Here is a 22,883-nt window from a genome sequence, read left to right as displayed (position 1 = left end):
CCCCGGGGTGGGGGGGGACCCCACTTTTAAATTCATAATGTTCAACTGTGCTATCAAGTTCCCAGTGTTTTTTTTCAAGTGTTGTTTTCAAGTGTTTTTTTGTTGTACAAAAAAGTGTTGTTGTTGTTGTTGTACAGAAAAGTGTGTTACTCTGTGCTAATGTACATAAAGTGATGGTGAAAAAAAAAAAAGTGTTTTAAGACAATAAGTGTTGTACAGATAGTGTTATTGTTGATGGACAAAAAGTGTTTTTTATTTTGACCGGAGAAATTTTGTCAACTGCTCTTGTTGAACAAGTGTTATTATTTTTATCAGTGCAGTTCATGGTGACTGCAAATATTTGTTTTCATATAGAATTGAAATAAAAGATGCCATAAAATATTGTTTTTTTTTGTTGTTCTTGAATAGATAGATACACGGGGAAAAATTGATACTTATTAATTGATGACGTACGATTTGGCTTTAGCTTCAGATCGACTGTTGTCAGCAGAAGCATATATCAATTTAAAACACCCTTCAGATCATTTCTGTGCGGTCCCTAAATATCGGGGAAAACAACGCTTTTAACTAGAATAATTCAAAATTGCGATAAATGTTTTTGGAAAAGCCGAAAAAAATCTACTATTGCTATAGTATTTGGCAGGAGTCCTATGATAAAATAAAAGCTATTGCCACAACCATACCAATACAATTCATACGAGGACTTGATGTTTTGATCAGTTAACACTAAGAACCGAATTGGGTGATCCCATAGCAATTTCAAAAGGGTTGGCTGTGATTACATGCCATTTTCGACCCATCGCTCAACAGCAAGATGTCTCATAAAAAAGTGGTATTCACTTTTCCTGATCTTGACAGCTACTTGAATACTCGTGGTTAGCGAAAGCAGGGCTCTGAAATGACCTGTCACAAGGGACACACGTCACTGTCTGATTATTTCCTTGGCAGCAGGGGTGCTGCGCACTTCTGCTCCTTAATAAAATTGTCCAGGCAATTTCTTGAAACAGCCATAACAGATTTTGCATTCTATACGTTCTACGGTAGGGGCTTTGGTAAGGATTTTAAAAAAAGTGCTACAGAAAATCTTAGGTCCAGCACTCGAACCCTTGGCGAAAAATTAAAACAGAATGGTAAAGGCTTAAAAAGGTCGAGAAACAATGCATCACTAATCAGTCTCCACTCAGGTCGGAAACAAAAGACATCATCCCTCTTGTCAAAGAAAAGAAGGAAAAAGTGGACATATGCTGTAAACAGAAGTCCCAGAAAGAAAATTATCAGATCGAAACTAGATTTCTTCTCCTAGAATGTCCTACCTACCGCATAAGGATTCTCAACCTTCAATCACCACCTCATTGAATCTATTCAAAGCTGAAAATGTTGATGTGAGTGTTAAGCATGGATACTATGAACAATTTTATCCACAACAACCCCTCTCCGATAATATCCACTTTAAAATTTACTCCAATGAAGACTACTTTATGGACATCTGTTCAGCATTTATAGATTTGCAAATGAAAGTCCTTAAATCCGATTATACAATGCCATTTCGGGGCGATTGAATGTCCTATGAAAATTGTAAACTACATAATTTATTGCATCAAATTAGTGTCTACATCAATGGCACGCTGGTGAGCACAAGCAACAATCTCTCAAATTATACAAGCTCTATGCAATTCATGTTGATGACGCCCAAGTCCTACTATGTCTTTAGAGGTGTCTACTTAGGTCATGAATAAAGTACTAATACTAATAGTACAGATATATGTTTAAATTCTGCAACTTGGGACTTGCACCAAGTTGGAAAAATGTATCATGACATATTTAATATTCCCAAATGTATGCCACCCACTGTTCAAGTGGATATAAAACTAACGCTTGCACCCTCCAATTTCATATTGAGAAAAGAACTTGTAGCCAATCCTGATATAAGTCTCCCCTCACCTCGGCAATACTTCATGTACGCAAACAACAGGTCATGAGTTCTGTTGCTTTGGCCGTGGAAAAACTGAGAGCCAATGGAAACAATATTAAACTACTTGTTCCTCATACAATCACCAATCAGCGTCATATTGCAATGGGGTCCTACACCGTCACTGGTTCCTCCCGGATATCTGACGTTAGCCCAAAGCCCCTCGCGTTGGCCGTCTTAAAAAGTGCTATCGCATGTGGGTAAGGAACTGATTGTCCGCTTAAAATCGTTATGTTTTGGAGTTACATCCCGGGTGTGAACATTGGACGTTTTTTACCTCGACAATCTCTCCGTCGACAGATCTTATATAGCACTGTTTGAGTTGACCATGAAAACCCTAGATCAAGACTCTCAACTATTCGAAAATGGTATAACCGAAGATATGTTTGCTAAAGCACATGGTATCATTGTACTGGATTTGTCGGGCACACAGGATATGAGTATAGTACGTATGGGGACTGTGCGTTTAGAGTGTACATTTGCCGACCCATTGGCTGAGAGTATTGCCCTAATCTCACTAAATCAATATGAAACCTATTGGGAAATCACTCCCGAAGGCAGTGTTCTACTAGACTTGGCGCCATGAACACCAGTCAAATACTAAATGTATTTAATATGGACCCCTACATGTCCCAGTACAAATGCTATTGTGTGCCCTCGGACTATCTTGGAAAAATTCAAAGTATAAACAATACCTTGATTATTGTTAATAGCAGTCCGTCGACTGTGCTGACGGATCATTGGTTCTGCATCTTTCAAACAATGAAGACGATTGAATTTTTTGATCCTCTTGGTCTACCCTATACATTCTATACCCCTCACATCAGCAACTATATTGAGAGCAGTGGTACAACTATTATTCAAAATCGGAAGAGGGTTCAGGATCTAACGACTAAAAGCTGTGGATTCCATGAATTTCTATATTGTGTGTTCCAATGTCACATCTGTAGTTACATGCAGTTTCTCTAAATTTATGTTGACAATCCTCGTCTGAAGGAAATTCTAGTGGAAAATATTCTCTCAAACCTCTATAATAATGATTTCAGTGCCCTAAGAGTAAAGTGCTTAAGAAATATTTGTGAATTTGTTTATTAATAAAATGCATATATATATACAACATTGTCTTTAAATCTTCACTTTAGATTTCTTCATCTTCGATGTATAGGCAACTGTCGTGAACCACTAATGCTGCTAAATCATTTGGATTCACTGTATATTGATCTTAATTGACTGCAAAGTCAGGGTCACATTTTCTACAGTACAATGTAACTCCACTCTTGTCATACCTCTTTGTATAGTCAATAATACTATTTGCATTCATATTATGAAATTCACGAGTTTCAATCTGTCTATTTGAAGCAATAACACATACAGTTTTTTCAAATGGGGAATCACATTCTGTCAAAGTCAAATAAAAATCACTTGGCTTATAGTCATAGTAGGTGGTGTCATCACAACGATGACGTAGAAACCAGATTGTCCTGTTACCCCAACAGTTGAATCGTAGACCAGATTCCTCTTCTCAAAATATTTTAAATCCACGACGATAGCAATCTCTTAGCAATAAACTAAAATCACGTTTAGGATTCTTTTCAATCATAGCGGGGTAAGTATTCTCCCACTGATCACATTTATCATCGTGACAATTGGAGCACAGGTGCCCTCTAGTATGAGAGTCACACACCTCCTCAAGACATGAATTACACCCTTTAATTTGTACTGCATAGCCTCTATGTAATTTACAAGGATTACATAATTTACACTTTTCACTATAGTCATCAATAATAGTACAATTCTCACATTGATTCCAAATGCCAAGAGTGTACATGCACAATGGACATATATAGAACATTTTTCGGTTTCCGATGTCAACTCACTCACAGCTAAAACGAAACTGATCCTTTTCGTTCGATAAATTCAATGAGAGGGAAATGAGGGAGAGAGGAGTAGCTCTGTGACGTTACCTTTTTCGAATGATGGGGGAGCCATCTACATTGAATCCATTGGCAATATTTTCAAAAGTATATCCACTATATGATTCTGCTTTGTTTCAATTAATATATCAATAAATTGACTATAAGCATTTGAGTCACATTTTAAAAGTTTCATACAATAGTCCAATGGGGGAGAATCACTCCTCATTATATTGTCAAGGGTTCCCTGAGAAGAGAATATCCTGCGTTTAAGAGATAACTCGAGAAAATCATCATCCAAAATCAAATATTTTTCCATAAACACTAGATTTGATCTAATTCTCTCTTTCTCAAATTTATTCATTTTTCAGTCCTTTCACTCCGACTGCTGACTCTAGACTGACCCTGGTTCGTTAGCCCTAACCAGAAAAGAAAGAGAACATTTTCGATTTCGAAACAATTTTATTGAATAATTACAACAACTGTGCAATAATACAGAGCATGTACAATTAACGACACTGTTTATTGTCGTCGATATGATTCAATAATTCACTTAAATCACATTAAAGTCTATTCGCATGTGCTATATAACTTTAGTGGCAAATTATAATTTATCCTCCATTTTAAATTTGCTCAAGGATATCACACATGTTGCATATAATGCATCCCATTTCAGACAAAGCCAAGATCGTTTTGTGATTTCCACCGCAATGCTTGGTGCTCTTGTATTATTGTCATCAACTCCACTATGAACTTCTAAAAGGGTAAACATTCCACTCATCGCCATCACAAATATATATCCAAATGAGTAAAGTCAAACTGTTCTTCTTCTCACTCGCTGAATTCTATTCACAGACTAATAAAACTATAGCAAAAATCCTTTCTTTATATTCACTCCGCCGCTACTATGTAAACAAAGCCCTCTGATTGGCTGAGAAGGAAACACGTGATCTAACTGTTTCCGGGGAAGTCATAACATTTGGCTCGAGCAACAACAACAAATGCTATTTCTGGATCAAAACATTCACGATCGATTACGCAATCAAGTTCTCGGAAATTCACTTCCCCCTCGAGTCCTAGATCAATAACATTGTTCCCGTTAGAATTCAATGCGCATGTGCAACCTTCGTTCCGGAGTTATTAAACATAGAAACATCAAATAAATCGACCTTGGAAAAAGAGGTCATTGACCGATTATGCTATCATTCTCCCTAGGGATTCCATGCCCATATATGGACCCCCGTCAGTATTCTATGCCCATATAAGGAGTCCCGTCACGATCAATAGGGGCCATTCTACTATCGACATTTTTGGGGAAATCTCTGTTTTCCCATTTATCCAAATTTTTTTATGTCTTCTTGGTCACGGAGTGCATTGAAAGTCTTGCCCCGTTGCCGAATTCCATGAGAGAAATATCTATGTAAAAAAAAAAAAAAAAAAAAAAAAAAAAAAAAAAAAAAAAGTCTGGAGAACTCCTTGAAAACCGTGGAAATAATGAACTTATAATCAGTTTTTGATGCCTCGTATCCTTCTCCCCTTCTACAAAGTATTTGGAGTTTTCTTTTTTAGTGATGACTATCATCCCCCAAGCTTATAATACGAACTTTAAGCTTGAATGAAAAAACAGTGGTTGGAAGAGGAAGTGGTTACCTTCCTCGCCTTTATGAGAGCCTTGCATAAAATAGCTTATAGTTACAGCTGCTTGCCGTAGTTGCCATTGCTATCAGCACAAGGAAGTGGCATAATTTTAGAAATAGGAATTAACTTGCCCAGAATTCGAGTACGACCTTGATTGAAATTTCACAATGGGATTCTATTTGTAAGAGAGCCCGAAGCCACTATATGCAGAATAGGAAATTTCTTATCACACAATGACCATCCATAGTCCGTAGTCCTAGATTATTAAAAGGGTACATTCGGGTAAACCTTTAATGATCTAGTGGCATTTTTTGTAACAAAGGAGATCACACCCCAGGAAAGTGTCAAATGGTAGCATATTGGCTTTAACGAGGCGAAGTTGAAAGGTCACACTGGCTTACATTACACCTTTTCATCCTAAATATAAATGCAGTCAGTAAAAATGAATAATTATTATAGAACTTTTATCCAACAAAACAAACAACTCTAAAACATTACATGGCTGTAGGCTGCATAAGGGTACTGGTCTATCGATTCTATCACGGGGACTGGGGTAGCCAAGCCCCAAAAAAGCATTTCAGGATCATTTTTCCAAACTTTTTAAAGAAGATGCTTTCAGATGATTTGAATATATGTTCAGATGATTAAGGAATAACCTCTGACCTTCCATCATTAGGAACTATATACATTTGGGTAAACGTTACGGGTTTACCCAAATGTATGGAGCTAATCCATACATTTAATCCGTGTAATCCGTATGGAGCTTTGGATGAGAATAAGGTTATGGTACGTGAGTGTGAAGAATTGAATAAGATGAAAAAAGAACTGTATGGAGAGGAACCTGAAAAAGAATAATAACGAATTTGCTATTCTTGTATATCGACAGAAGCGGAGGGAATATAAATATTTCGACATTTCGAAGTAAGAAGAGGGAACAAGATAAGGTCAGCACCTTTGAAATTGAGGGAAATCTTGTAAAAAAGGACGAAAAACAATTCGGTGTGGCCGTACCAAGTTAAGAGTATATCAGATTAATGCGGATTAAGTCGTTTGTGTGTGTGGGGGGTGGTTTATGGCTTGAGGATATGAGGGACCAAGCAAGTGGGCTAGTTGAAAGGATACTACAGGACCAGGAAATATACGCATGGCAGGCCGAGCGTTCGCTTTCGGCTTCTCTTGGTCCTTATTGTCGGTCGAAGGAGATTTGGATTGAAGTAACGTTTTTCAAAGTGGGTTTAAATAAATAGGAAATAAAGCTGTTAATTGAAATGAGGGCTGATAGTTCACCACTGGACCAAAGAAGAAAGTTTATTGGGAAAGAAAGGTAAAAGACTATTTTCGTCTATATTTTCGCCCTATTCATGGATATTTGAATGAAATTGTCAGTTACTGATCGGAGAATTGAATTGTTTAGTAAGGAGGATTTTGATTTTGAATGGTTGGTGAAAGTGTGTATGGATGAATGTTTTATGGATGTAAGAAATTTAGCACAATGCATCGGTCTCGCGAAGGAGCACAGAGCTAGATTCTTATAGGATTAGGATTTTTGTAATTTCTGTGCAATTGTTGTTTGTTTTATGTATTTTCCCATGGCTTATGGGCTTTAAGCACAAGAAAATTCTATTCTATTTTAATCTATTATTAAACGTGGCCTCAGTTACTATTAAGAAAAGTGTTCAAGAGAGATGAGCAGAATAATTCGAGAATGTGTTATACCGTGACAAAGGAACAGGAAATTATATAGAAAAGGTGAAAAAGTTTGTGAAAATTAAGAAGTGAAGGAAGATTTATTTTATGAGGAAGAGTTAGGACCAGTGCTAAAAGGAAGAAAAATAATAAGTCCTCAGGTATTGATAGTGTGGTAAATTAGTTAAATTAAATATAGGGAGGAGTAATATGTTTTGAAATTATTTCAATATTTCCAGAAAATTCACATTCAGCCACAAACAACCAAATACAACGGTCATGGTATGAAAATTCTTAAAAGTATTTTGACTAATAGTAATTTCCGCCGTGGAGATGAAGGTCCATATGTCTGTATGCCAACAATATCCAGCTCCAGGAAATCTGCCTCTCTGACAAGAAATGATGCTCAAGAAGAAAATCGGATTGGTGAGTCTGACTTCATTGTACCTGATATGTTTTGTGAACACTGAATATATTACAAAGATCAAACATTTGTCAAACAAACTTATCGGTGACCAGGCATAAAGTTAATAAAATTAAAGTCTCTGCTTTGAAAATTTTTAATTATGTTTTACAAATCTATATATTTCACTTCTATAACTTTTTTTTCGGTTACTTAAGATTCCGATGAAACAATCCAAGTTTTCTTTGAATCGAGCCATTCATGGTAATAAACGTTACATAAGAATCTAAGTTTGTCGATATAAAGTAAGGGTCTACAATAAATCTAATTGCAGCGTATGCATCGAAGAAATCTGCTTGTGTTGATAATTTTAAAAATGTAAAATACATTCTCATAAAGGAGTTCATTAAAGTTTGTAGCCCAAGGAAATGTTTTCAGTTTTTGAGAAAGGGGGAAACATCCTCAAAGGGCAATCTTGATGAAAAGCACACCATCAAATTCAAACTGTCTGACAGTTTTTAAGCAAATGTTTCAACCCCCTCTGTGCAAATGTAAGAAAGGTCCATTTTCCAAACCGTACATGCTAATGAACGGTAAATAATGTTGGGGTGTTCGCATTGGAAACTAAAGTTCTACATGTTTCAAAATAATAAATGTGTCAAAAGAAATCGATTTCCATGGTCTCATTCTAAATATATAAGATTTGTTTGAGTTTTAGCTACCCATAGAAAATTATCAGTATAAATCAACTTTTTTTTTTCAAGCAAGGGGGAAAGCATCACCTATAGAGACAATCGTCATGAAAATTGCATCATTAACCTCAACATATGGGAAAATTCCATTTTAAAGGTTTCAAGACCCATGGTTCAAATGACAATATTGCATTATTTTTCCGGAGAAAGTTAGACACGAATATGCTCATATTTGTTGTTTGTATTTCTAATTTTATACTTTTTTTCCAGCCTGCCTGCATCGAACCGATGAGTAGTCTGCTATTAATTACTTCGAGCGGCCCTATACAAAATTAACAAGGGAATTCCAAATGGTCAGGTAGCATATTAACATGGGAATTCCGAGTGGCCCAATACGAAATTAACATGGAAATTCCGAGCGCACAGTTAGCAGAGTAACATGGGAATTCCGAGCGGTCAGGTAGCAGATTAACGTGGGAATTTCGAGCAGTCAGGTAGCTGAATAACATGGGAATATTGAGCACAGAGGTAGCAGATTAACATGGGATTTCCTCGGGCCCATGACTCATGGAGCTCCTAGTCCCTCGCACCTTGGCAATGGGGTCAGCTGGCAAGATTGCCGCCCTCTGACGTCACGACATACCCTCGCCCATTTGTTATCAATTCCAGTCACCGGTTCTATTAAAGGGAACACAGTTGGCAAGACTCCCATGACACATCCCTCTGGACTCCAATGACGTCAAACGACACAGCCCCTCTTAAACGGTAAGGTCTAATATGAATGATAGCAAGCGCCATTTTTGTCGATTCTTCTTGAGTATGGTCAGGATAATACACAAGTAGCAGCAATAGGAAAATTAGCATAGGATTTATGCCACATCATTAAGGAAATTAACATGGGATTTCTATGACATGCCCTCTGACGTCAGGACAGTCCCTCTTTCCAAATCGCAGGATTCCCAGGTGTATGCAAATTATTAATCGGAGTGTGCTCAGGATAATACACAAGTATTAATAATAGGAAATTAACAAGGGAATTTAAAGAGTCAGATAAGTGGAGGTACTAGCCCCTCAAGCCCTCGCACGAGTGCAATGCGGTCAACTCTTTCTACCGGTCAGTTGGCAAGACTCCCACGACACACCCCTCTGGACTCCAGTTACATAACATGACTTAGCACCTCTTAAACGGTCTGGTGTAATATGCTTGACATAATTTTATGTAACCTTGCGTCAGAAATGTGATGTCACTTAATGATTGCGCAACCATCACTGTCACATAATACATTTTTGGCTTTATTTTTTGATCGAAACTTTCAAAGCATTTTTCTTTCTTTTAACTTAATGACAGCACAATTTTAACGGTGCGCATCACTGTCGCATAATACCTTTTTTGGCATTTTTTTGGCATTTCTTTTTTATATTTTAATTCTTTGTCCTCGCTAGGACTCGTAGGGTCAATTTTATTCCAGTGGGAAAGCACTCCAAGCAACAAGACTAACAGACCATTCCCAGTATTCTGTCCTAGTCATTATATTCTAGAAATAACACATTCCCATGACGTCACAAGACACACCTCTGACTATTCAATGACACATCGGCGGGCTGCCAAGCTCATGTCGGACTTCTCCTGGCCAGGTGTAAAATCAATGACGCACAAAACGAAGACGGGGACTATTTATTTTCAGAGAAAATTGCACTAAATTTATTTCTAGCAATAAAGACGGAAAAGGTGCATAAATTATGTAAACTTCTTGATTCTGCTAAACAATAAATCTTAAAAACACATACTTTGTAAATAAAAGTTTTATGTTTTCAAACAAATTTACAAACCGCATTAAAAACAAACAAAAAACAGTTAAAAAACACAACAAACAAAAAATAAAATGTGAAAAACATGAAAATTGGAACAAAAAACAAAAACAACACAATAAACAAAGAGCAAAACATGAAAAAACCTGACACATGATAAAACATAAACAATAATTTGTGTAAATTAAAGAAGGATGGGAGGGCAGGGGTCCAAGCAATCATTTCCAGAGGGCAGGGTTGATATTATAGCTAAATTTAAGCCTTATTAAGAACTTTTTTAACGAAAATGCCCTGTTTTTTTTTGAGCCAAGATTATAAATATTTCACACCATAAGGAAAATAAACCCAGCCCTCCCCCAACCTCCCCTATCAATCATTTCCAAATGGCGGAGTTTATATCAGAACTAAATTTAAGCCATGTTAGGAGCTTTTAACGAAACTACATCGTTTCTTTGACTGGGATGTTAGATTTCAGTCTCCCTCTCCCGAAAATCTCTTTTAACACATCCCACTTTATCTTTGAGCTCTAGAGTGTGTTATTCCAAGGCAATGCATGCAACCCTGGAAAACTATGGATGGCGGAAGGCACCTCTTTGACATCACCCCCATCACCCCTCAAGAGATTTTTTCAGACATTTCTTGCTAAAAAAATTATACACCAACCCACTGATTAAAGCTTATGCAAGTGAAGCTTATCATAATACTCTCCAAAACACTTTAAACCACCATGACAAAACACACATACCCCTCCATCATCCACGTGGCACCACCCCTCATCATGCCTTAGGACATTTTCAACCTTTTCCCAGAGAAAATAAGCTAATGAATCTAAATTCAACTCTGTTTTTACTTGAACAGTCGACCTCGGCATTTCATTGCTAGAGTGTGATACTCCAAGCAATTCACACCACAATGCCACATTATTAATGCTCTGTGGTATCACTCTGAAAACGCCCCCATCACCCCAAGACATTTTTTTCAGACATTTCTTGTTAAAAAAATTATACTCCAACCCATTGATTCAAGTTTTTGCAAGCCATGCTTATCATAATAACATCCAAAACACCCCATACCACCGTAGCCTTACACAACTCCCCTCTATCATCCCCGTGGCACCACCCCTCATCACCTCCCTAGGACATTTTCAACCTTTTCCCAGAGAAAATAAGCTCATGAATCTAAATTAAGGAGTGTTTTTACTTGAACAGCAGGAACTCGACATTTCATTGCTAAAGTGTGTTACTCTAAGCAATTCACGCCACAATGCCGCACTATTATTGCTCTGTGGCACCTTCTGACATCTCCCAATCACCTCAAAGACATTTTTTTTTAACATTTCTTGTTAAAAAATTATACTTCAACCCATTGATTCAAGTTTTAAGCGAGCCTGGACTTTCATAATAACCTCCAAAACGCTCCACACCAGCGGGGCATCACCCCCCCCCCATCATCCACGTGACACGACCCCCTCATCACCCCTAGTACATTTTGAACCTTTTCCCAGAGAAAATAAGCTCATGAATTTGAATTAAACAGTGTTTTTACTTGAACAGCGGGTACTCGATATTTCCTTGCTAGAACGTGATACTCCAAGCAATTCACCCACACTATTAAACTATTACTGCTCTGTGGCACCCTTTGACGCACAACTCATCACTCCTAAGACATTTTTGAGACATTTCTTGTTAAAGATTATGCTTCAATCCGGTGATTCAAGTTTTTTGCAAGCCTAGCCTATCATATTGCTCCACAAAACACTCCACACCATAACAGCTTTACGCGCCTGCCCTGTTGGCATTTACGTGGAATCACCCACTCATACCCCCTCTAGGAAATTTTCAAACTTTTCCCACCGAAAATAAGCCCATGAATCTAAATTAAACACTGGTTTTATTTTTTTAACAGCGGGAACTTGATATTTCATTGCTAGAATGTGATACTTCAAGCAATTCGCGCCGCACTATCAAACTATTACTGCTCTGTGACACCCTCTGACACACCCTTCATTATCATTTCTAAGACACTTTTCAGACATTTCTTGTTAAAAATTATGCTTCAATCTGGTTATTCAAGTTTTTGCAAGTCTAGCCATTAATGATGCTCCACAAAACACTCCAAACCATCACAGCGTTATGCTTCTGCCACTTTGGCATCCAAGTGGAATCACCCACTCATCCCCTCTCTAGGACATTTTCAGCTTTTCCCAACGAAAATAAGGTCATGAATCTAAATTAAACACTGTTTTTTATTTTTGAACAGCGGGGAACTCGATGTTTCATTTCTAGAACGTGATACTCCAAGTAGTTCACACCACAGTGCCACATTATTACTGCTCTGTGACAACCTCTGACACTTTTTTTGCAAGCCCAACCATTCATGATTCTGCAAAAAACACTCCACACCATCACAGCTTTACGCACCTGCCCCTCCGGCATCCACGTGGAATCACCCACTCATCCCCCCTCTACGACATTTTGCAACTTTTCCCACCGGAAATAAGCTCGTGAATCTAAATTAAACAGTATATTTTTTAACAGAGGGAACTCGAAATTTCATTGCTAGAACGCGATGCTCCAAGCAATTCACGCCACAGTGCCACACCATTACTGCTCTGTGACACCCTCTGACACCCCCTTCATTATTCCTAATACATTTTCAGACATTTCTTGTTAAAAATTATGCTTCAATCTCGTGATTGAAGTTTTTTGCAAGCCAAGCCTATCATAATGCTCCACAAAACACTCCACTTCATCACAGCTTCACGTGCCTGCCCCTCCGGTATCATGAAACACAGTTTTACTTAATATTATCAAATTTTTCTTTGAAGTAACAACTTTTTCCTTAATACTAACAAAGTTTTACTTAATATTATAAAATTTCTCTTAGAAGTAACAATTTTCTGCCAACACGAAATATGAAGTAGGTTTCTCCTCACTTAGAAAATTATCTCTTTAAACAAGATATTCAGGGAATAAAAAAGGCTTTCAATAATAACCTGTTGTCAATTTAAAATATGTTCTGTTAAATTATGTTTAGTGTCAACTAATTTGATCAATTTTTGCTTAGAAAAAGGACGATGGAAAACAAACGAGTACTCTTCTAATGGCTCCCAATCAATTAGAGGTCCCAGACTTGTGATTAAGGAAAAGACAAGAGGGAGACGATTTGTCGGCCAAAACTTCATCTTGGAATGTTCTGCATCCCATACAAAACCAGAAACTATACTAGAATTAATGTGGAAGATACCGTATGCGGTTGAAAAGGTAAGTACTTATAGATATTTATTGGGCATATCAACGAAGCAGCTCGATAAGCCTTTCAGAATAAAAATCTTAAAAACCATCAAAGAAAAGTAATGTTAGCCCTTTTGTAGAATCATCATACACAGAATGTTTTTTATTTCAAGATAGCTCTTTTGGAGACTGTATATGCAGAAAATATAGCGAACGTGAGTCTCCCCTTCCTAGTATAAAATTGAAGCTCTTGAAATCAATGCCAGTGTAGGATGCTTGTTTTCTTACTGCATTTCATTATATGAATTGTTATACAATTTTTTTTTTATATTACGTCTGCCACCTCTCCTGTCAATAGTATTCTATTTGTGTTTAAAATTTTTTTTTAATTTCCTTACCTAAGCTATACAATACACTTAATTTTTAGTAAAATATATTATTTTTGAATGTCATACCACTAACTCTGTTAGTGCTTCACTGGAGGCTACTGTCCAGAAAAACACAACGTTAATAAGAATCTGAAGAGAACAATAACAATCATAACTAAGAGAAAAATATTACGCCGGCTTAACAAGGCTTTTATAGCGAAAATAATTTCTATGTTATAATAATTAATATAGAAAGAATTCACACTAGATTTTCCTGTCTGCAAGACTTCATCCTACCTCTTTCAAAGAAGTTTAGGTCAGGTGAAAGATCTATGAAGAGATGTAATATTTAATTAAATTGACATCAGGGCATATTTATCAATTGTTTCTTTTACATGTATGGAAATATGTCATTTGAGTATAGGTATTTGTGACACTAGCGGATAATTAATTATAGGCTATTGCACCGTAGATCACATTTTTTTAAGATTAAAGGTGAGATGTGGGACATTTTGTCAACATCAGCGGCAATTTTCTCCCCCCTAAAAGCAGATGCGTAATATTTAGTATTCATAAATTATTCGATGTAGTGGACATTTGTTCATGCATTTAAATGGCACCGTTAGCTTTGCTGATTTAAATTTTGGACATGAATTCACATTAAAATGAGTGATGAAAGAACACGATGAGAGAAAAAAGCTCCAAAACCATAAAGAATGAGATGTAGACCCTCTTGAAGTTGATTTTCAGGACGGCCCAAATAACTATATTTTTTCTGAAGCAGATTTAGATTGGCTCTATCGGAGATATTATACTTCGCTTGCAGATTGCTTCAGATGATAGCAAATCAAAGAAGGAGAAAAAAGAGCTGTTGGCAAATAAACAAGACTTTATGACAGAAACTAGTAGTGAAGATTTAAAGAAAGATGTTGGCGAAGGCAACATACCTAAACTAGATAACAGTTTACCAAGGACTCATGGTTTTCGCTTGAGGTTTTACGGCGAGATTTTATTCAGCGTAAGAAAATAGATGATTAATACCAGCGATTGTTAATTCTATCTTTGATCAAAATAATGACGGACATGTGAGGACTTTGGGTGGCCCTACAAATAGAATTGGAGGAGCAGCTTCACATTTAGTGAAAATAGTAGTAAAAGACATCCTATACCTGGCACTAGCGGAGTTGAGGGCATATAAGGTTCTTATTGAATGGGTGGGCGTGTAAACATCAGATAGGATTTATTTGATTTGAAACTGGGAGTTATAGTGCCCTTTTTAAGAGTTAAAATGACCACGGTACTTCGTATCAAAGTAGTTGTCGTAGAAACTTCTAAATGGGCTCATTCGACTGGAAATTGGAAATGCTTTTGCCTTTTATAATAGTCGAAAGTGATTGGAGGGCAACTAACACCTCTCTCACACCCAAGATTTCCCCAAACACATCCAATCAAAATTTTGAGATAGCCATTTTGTTTAACGTAGTTGAAAGTTCTGGAAATTAGGTCTTTGAGGATGACAAACCCCCCGCACACCTCAGGGAAAGGGTTGTAAGTTATGCCTTTGGGGCATATAAGGTTTTTATAGAAAGCTTTGTCGTAGATACTTCATAAAGGGCTCATTTGATTGGAAATTGAAAGGGCTTGTCTTCTTTTTTATTGTCGAAAGTGATTGGAGGGCAGCTAACCCCCCTCTCAAGCTTACCATTTCCCCAAATACATCCAATCAAAATTTTGAGATAAAACTTTTGTTCAACGTAGTTGAAATTTCTGGAAATTAGGTCTTTGAGTATAACAACCCCCCCCCCCCAAAAAAAAAACCAGAGCAATTTATGACTTGGGGGCATATAATGTTCTTATAGAAAGCGTTGTCGTAGAAACTTTAAAAAGGACTCTTTCGATTGGAATTTGAAAGGTCTAGTGTCCCTTTTGATAGTCGAAAGTGACTGGAGGGCAAATGACCCCCTCTCCCGCCCACTATTTCCCCAAACACATCCAATCAAAATTTTTAGATAGCCATTTTGTTCAACGGAGTTGAAAGTACTGGAAAATAGGTCTTTTAGGATGAAAAACCCCCTCCCCCCGGTGCCCTCAGGCCAAGAGTTGTAAGTTATGCCCTGGGGGCATATAAGGTTTTATAGAAAGCGCTGTCGTAGAGACTTCAAAAAGGGCTTATTTGATCGGAAATTGAAAGGGCTAGTACCCTTTTTTATAGTCGAAAGTGGCTGGAGGGCAACTAACCCACCTTTCAAGCTTACCATTTCCCCAAATACATCCAATCAAAATTTTGAGGTAGCCCTTTTGTTCAACGTAGTTGAAATTTCTGGAAATTATGTCTTCGAGGATGACACCCCCCCCCCCCTCAAAAGTCCTCAGGGTAAGGGTTATAAGTTATGCTCTGGGGGCATATAATGTTCTTATAGAAAGCCTTGTCGTAGAAACTTCAAAAAGGGCTCATTCAATTGGAAATTGAAATGGCTAGTGCCCCTTTTGATAGTCGAAAGTGACTGGAGGGCAACTGACCCCCCTGTCACTCCCACTATTTCCCCAAACACATCCAAACAAAATTTTGAGATAGCCATTTTGTTGAAAGGAGTTGAAAGTTCTGGAAATTATGTCTTTGAGGATGAACCCCCCCCCCTTTCCCACGGCCCGCAGGGCGAGGGTTGTAAGTTTTGCTCTAGGGGTATATAAGGTTGTTATAGAAAGCGATGTCGTAGAAACTTCAAAAAGGGCTCATTCGATTTGAAATTGAAAGGGCTAGTGCCCTGTTTCATAGTCGAAGGTGATTGGAGGGCAACTAACCCCCCTCTCACTCCCACCATTTCCCCAAATATATCCAACCAAAATTTTGAGATAGCCATTTTGTTCTACATAGTTGAAAATTAAGGAAATTAGGTTTTTGAGTATGAAAACACCCCCCTCCCTCCCTCCCACCACTCCCCCCAAAGCCCTCAAAGCAAGGGTTGTAACTTATGCCCTGGGGGCATGGAAGGTTTTTATAGAAAGCTTTGTCGTAGAAGCTTCAAAAAGGGCTCATTCAATTGTGAATTGAGAGGGCTAATGTCCTTATTGATAGTCAAGAGATCGGAGGGTGAATGACCTCCCCCCCACGCCCATCATTTTCCCAAACACTTCCAATCAACATTTTGATATAGCAATTTAGTTGAACGCTGTTGAAGGGTAAGAAAATTATGTCTTTTAGTATGACAACTCCCCCAAAGCCCTCAGAGCTAAGGTTATAAGTTATGCCCCGGCGGATATAAGGTTTTTGTAGAAAACATTATTGTAAAAATTTCAAAAAGGGCTCATTCGATTGGAAATTGCGAGGACTATTGCCCCTTTTAATAGTCGAAAGTAATCAGAGGGAGAATCTCCTTCCCCCACACGCCTATCATTTCCCAAAACGTTTCCGATCAACATTTTGATATAACCGTTTTGTTCAACGTAGTTGAAAGCTCTGGAAAAAATATTTTGAGGATGAAATCCCCCCTAGCCCTCGGGACAAGGGGTCGTAAGTTTTGTCCTTGGTTCATGTAAGGTTTTTATTGAAAGTTTTGTCGTAGAAGCTTCAAAAAGGGTTCATTCGATTGGAAATTTAGAGGACTAGTGCCTTTTTTGTTAGTCAAAAGTGATCAGAGGGAAAATACCCCCCCCCCTCCCCCCATCATTTCCCCAAACACTTCCAGTCAAAATTTTGAGATAACCATTTTGTTCAATGTATTTGAAATATCTGGAAATTATTTTATTTATTTATTTATTTTATTCAATAAAGGATGAAGCCATAGACTTGTCGCAATTATGTCTTTGAGGATAACAAATCCCCCCGGCCCTCAGGGCAAGGGTTGTAAGTTATGCCCTGAGAGTATATAAGGTTTTAATAGAAAGTATGGTCATATAACTTCAGAGGGGGCTCATTGGATTGGTAATCAGACGCTCTAGTGTTCTTTTTAAGAGTCAAAGCGATCGGAGGGTAGATACCCGTCCCCACACACACGTTGTATTGTCCCGACCTAAATCTAATAAACATTTTGAGATAGTCATTCTCTTCAAAATAGTCTAAATATTATGTAACAAGGCTTATGGGGTTGAAACAAACCCCAGAGATTAGGGGCAAGGGTTGTAAATTATACCCAGGGGGTATTTAAGGTTTTTATGGAAGGGATGGTTGTTTAACTTTAGAAGAGGCTCATTTGTTTGAAAATTGGAAGTTGTAGTTCCTTTTTAAGCGTCAAAAGTGATGGAGGGCATTTAGACCTCCTTCTTCTACAACCCCTCCTTTCACCAAACGCATCCTATCTAAATTATGATGTAGCGATTGTTTTTTTTTCAAAATACTCCAAAGAACATATAATAATATCTCTAGGGATGACACAACCCCCCCCCCCCAGCGACCTGTGGATAGGGTTGTAAGTTATTTGATGAGGATATATAAGGTTCTATTTTCTCTACTGGTGATATTTGGTTTTCTATTTGTAACTTTTTTACACGGTTATCTTAATATGATAAAGAAGCGTTGTCATTCGATCTTATTGTTCGTCCCAGTCTGTATTTCCTTGGTATGGGTAATTTGATAAATTAATGCTTTTAATTTTTATTCTTTTGTCGTTTCTACTAAAAGGCCATTGGGTGATTGAATTTATAAGCAGGATGGTTTGAGTGCAAAAACTACTTTGCCATTTTGAGCAGTTTAATAAACTTGTGTCTCCTCCGAAGTATCTGTTGTGTTTTTTTTCACCCTATGTAGAGCCTGCTGCGACACTACCTCTGCACAAAACGATGTTTCTTCTCTGGATACTAATCCACTATAATTTTGTCATTTGCGGATCAATTAGCCTTCCTAATATTTTGTTTGCTTCATTTCTAGAGTGGGCGCTCACACATAATTAGTGATCGTGAAGAAGATGGCAGAGTAATATCCACCTTAACGGTAAAAAATTTACAGCTATCCGATAAAGGAAACTACACTTGCATAGCCGAGGAGATATATCCAGAAAACGGAGTTATTATGAATGGGAGCAAGTCCAATATGAAGCTTTATTAGGTCTATATTTCGTTTGTTTTTTCAAAATTGTATTTTACGATAAAATTGTTTTGTTGTTTTCTCATTTCTAATGCATAGATTTTTCTCCGTTTCAAGCACCTTTCTTTGCATTTCAAATGTTTTAATTTGTATTTGTCTGTAATTGGAAAAGGTTTCTTTATCAATCCTAGATATGCATGTCGATGAATTTACCATGACAATGCTAAAAACAAACAAACAGCATTTTACTGAATTTTTTAGTAGATGTTCACAATGTTCTGTTGGACTGTGAAACTTTGTCTAGAAGGGGAGCCAGCACTGCCACCATAAAGGTACCAGTGTGCCTCTGAAACTGAAAATACTAACCTGTAATAAATAAAAAGTAAAACACATATTGATTTTATATACTTAGAAAAGTATGTCCCTGGAAAACTAAACTAACTCACTCTCACCACAGCACCAAGCCGCCTGAGGCCAACACAGCTACGCACGCTCTTTCTCCATCCCATTTTATTCAAAGCTCCTTTCTTTTCACCCTCCTAGGAAGTTCCCATTCCCCTTTAGTATTTATTTATGACAGCCTCCCACCCGAACCGCGGACGACCTGCCTTCTGTTTAGCCCTTGACTGTTAACCGAAAAGGAAAATCTTCGGCAATCTGTCATCCTTCGTCCGCAGAGTGTGCCCTAGCTATATCAACCTTTCTCTTATTATAGCCATAGAAAGCGGAACTGAGCCGCACTTTTCGCACAGCCTACAGTTTGAAATACGGTCAGTCAACCGGGTACCCAGAACAATCCGTCGGCAATTTCGCTGGAAAACATCTAGCAAATCTTCATCCGTTTTTCGGAACGCCCATGCTATTAGTGGGGCTATAATATATTCTATGACACAGATAGGGAATATGACACAGATATACCCTCCCTTTTTCTACAGGATTTCAAACGCATGCCCTCTGACATCACGGTACACACCCCTTTTCTGAGTATGCGTTGTTTCTAGGCAAGAGCATGTCTAGACACGTTCCCAGGTGTTTCAACTACTTGGAATGTGGTCCGTATAATAGAAAAGTAGTAATAATAAGGGAAAACCCTTGCACCTGGTTCTAGGTGACATTCCCGCCCTTGGTAAGAGTTCAATGGTTAGGTTAGGTTAGTTGAATTTATATGACAAGTCCTCTGACGTCACGGTGCACACTCCTGTTTCAAGCGCTTGTTACAACACGCGACACACCCTCGCCTTCAAAGAGTCAGATAAGTGGAGCTACCAACCCCTTGCACCTGCACAGTGCAGTCAGCTGTTTTATAAAAGGGGACAGAGTTGGCAAGACTCCACGGCACACCCTTTTGGACTCCAATGACGTCATACGACTTATCCCGTTTCAAACAGACAGGTATAATATGCTTGACTCAATTTTACGTAACCTTACTACAGGAACCGATGGGGGAATCACCGCTTGTAGCTCACACCATACGTAACTATTCTGCAACACTGTCACGTGGTACTTTTTTTCGCCTGAAACCCCAAAGCGTTCTATTTTCATTAACTTCATGGTGGTATACACTTTATTTAAGGTCACGTAATGATTGCGCATCCATCACTGTCAGATAATACCATTTTGACATTTTTCGCCCGGAAGCCTCAAGACATTTTCTTTTTCAGCGTTTCATTTTTCACTCAAAACACCTTTTATATTTTTTCTTAGAGTTATTGACCCCCCCCCAGGACTCGATAGGTCATTCCCTTCCAATGGTACTGCGCCCCAAGCAAGTCGTCCATGAAATCATTTCTAATATTTTGTATCTGTAACCATATTCTAAGAATAAACAATTGCATGACACCTGAGACTCCCCATTTTTTGGCACTCGTTAGAACGGTGTGTTTACTGCTAATTTTGGCACGCACTTGGAAAACATCTGTTTCCTGGGAACATTTGTTCTCAAGGTATTTTAGCAATAAAGGGGAAATGTGTGTTTAAATTACGTAAACGCATAGGTATGAGAGACGCATCCCAAACAATAAATCTCAAAAACAGAGATATTGTAAATAAAAACAAATTGACAAGCAATAAAGCATAAAAAAGACAGCTAAAAAACACAGTGAAAAATAATAGGTGAAAACGTCACATTATCATATACGCAAAAAGAACCATCTATTATAGAAAACCGAGGGGCTTCTAGCCTGAAACCCCAGAGGGTAGGGGAGGAGGGAGTGATATTAGATGGAATTTAAGACATATTAAGAGCTTTTAAGGAAATACCCCTTTTTCATTAAGATAAGTTCATTAATATTTCAAGATATCCTAACAATATTTTCCAGCTCCCACCTAGTAGCCTTCATTTTCAGAGGGTGCATTGATAATAGATGCAGTTTTTAGGCGTTATTGTAGCTTTAAAAGGATAAAGAATAACATGCGTAATTTAAGGAAAGATGAAGGGAAAGGAATCCAGGGGAGGAGGGGACTGTCTCTGGGGGAGGGGAGCCTTTTTTATCAGTCACCAGCTCAACCCTGTTTTTTTTTCGTTAAGCAAAGAGGTAATTTTCAAGCATACATTTATTTTTATCCAGCCTCCACTAAGGTACCGACCTGCTTACTGCTCACCTCCGAGGAAGTGTCTAGTCTCCCGAGTGATTTGTCTCAGCCCGAAGCACCCCCGTGGCACATGTTTCTCAGCAAAAATACCAAAATGCGCAAAGGATGGAAATTCTTGTTCCCGCCCATCCCGCGCGCTGTGGGGGAGTTTTGCAGTATCGTCTCATTCCAGGGACGAAATCCGACCATCCCGCACAATGCAGGAGAGTTTGCTCAATGTTTACCCATTCTGAGGGGACAAAATCCGGGCTTCAGCTAGGCGATAAAGGAAGTTAAAAATGGTCTTGCTCGAGATAACATAAAAAGTAGCAATAATAGGGAATTTATGATAGAATTTCTAGGATATGACCACCTCTAAAATCACATCAACCCAGTTTCTAGCGCTCAGCTTGCAAGATTTACGTACTGGCAAGATTCTCGCCCCCGGCAAAATTCCTGCCATTAATACAATGTTTTTCTGGAAGATTCCCAGGATTTCCGTGACAAAGTCTAATATGATTGACGCAAGTGTATCTCGCAAGCTAGACTAAAAGGACCCCATGGGACCCCCCCGAGCACGGCACATACGCGGGTGGTGCGTATTAACAGCGATGCACATCTTAAGCAAAGATATGGAATACACTGCCTTTCTGTGTTTGAATATTTCATTGCAATAAGACAAATTCGTTTCTCACTTAATGCTTTGTAAGACCGTTAGAGAATATGATTTTTTTTTCCTGGAACATCAACCATTCTTGGGTTTAATGTTTCTTGAAAATAGACAATAATAACGTTCTGCTACCGCTATGACACAAGTCATAATCAAACAGTTTGTGGTAACGAACTGTAAGTAAAGAGCGACCCGGCTCAATGGTAACCAAAACTCTAGAAAACGGGCTTTTGTTACCAATAGATACAGCAAAAGAATCAAATTTCAATGCTGAATTCAGATATATAAGTTTTATCAAGTTTAGTCCTACCGATCAAAAGTTACGAACCTGAGAAAATTTGGCTGATTTTCGAAAAAAGGGGGATAGACCCCCTAAAAGTTATACAACCTTAATAAAAATCACACAGTCATATTCAGCGTATCAGAGAACCCTACTGTAGAGGTTTTAAGCTCATATTTACAAAAATGTGGAATTTTGCATTTTTCCCCAGAAGAAAGAACACGGATGCGTGTTTATTTGTTTTTTTTGTTTTTTGTTTTTTTTCCCAGGGGTGATCGTATCGACCCAGTGGTCCTAGAATATCGTGGAAGGACTCATTGGAACGGAAATTAAAAATTCTAGTGCTCTTTTTAAGTGACAAAAAAATGGAGGGCAAATAGGCCCCCTCCCACGCTCATTTTTTTCCCAAAGTCACCTGATCAAAATTTTGAGATAACCATTTTGTTCAGTATGGTTGAAAATATGATAACTATGTCCTTTAGTATAACTTAATCCCCCGAAGTCTCCGGGGGGAGGGCTGAAAGTTATGAACTTTACCCAATGTTAACATATAGTATTGGTTATTAGGAAGTATACAGACGTTTTCAGGGGGGATTTTTTCTGGTAGTAGGAGGGTGGGTGGGTGGAAGTT

At 38.1% G+C, this 22,883-nt stretch overlaps 1 protein-coding gene across 1 annotated transcript in view; it reads left to right on the top strand.

The window, feature by feature from the left end:
* LOC148955288 (uncharacterized) overlaps nt 1-18,843 on the top strand; it is a 106,793-nt gene extending 87,950 nt beyond the window's left edge. The window contains exons 7-9 of the mRNA XM_089101324.1: nt 7,446-7,632; nt 13,177-13,373; nt 18,576-18,843. Coding sequence (XP_088957450.1) covers nt 7,446-7,632; nt 13,177-13,373; nt 18,576-18,752 — 561 coding nt within the window. The 3' untranslated portion in view covers nt 18,753-18,843. The remainder of the gene's footprint in view (nt 1-7,445; nt 7,633-13,176; nt 13,374-18,575) is intronic.
* The last annotated feature ends 4,040 nt before the right edge of the window (nt 18,844-22,883 follow it).

The sequence above is a fragment of the Artemia sp. Qi Xiang Cuo genome, chromosome 2 (assembly GCF_049724085.1).
Source record: "Artemia sp. Qi Xiang Cuo chromosome 2, ASM4972408v1, whole genome shotgun sequence".
Taxonomy (NCBI): domain Eukaryota; kingdom Metazoa; phylum Arthropoda; class Branchiopoda; order Anostraca; family Artemiidae; genus Artemia; species Artemia sp. Qi Xiang Cuo.
Note: the sequence above shows the minus strand (reverse complement) of the source record. Positions and strands in the feature narration are given on the sequence as shown.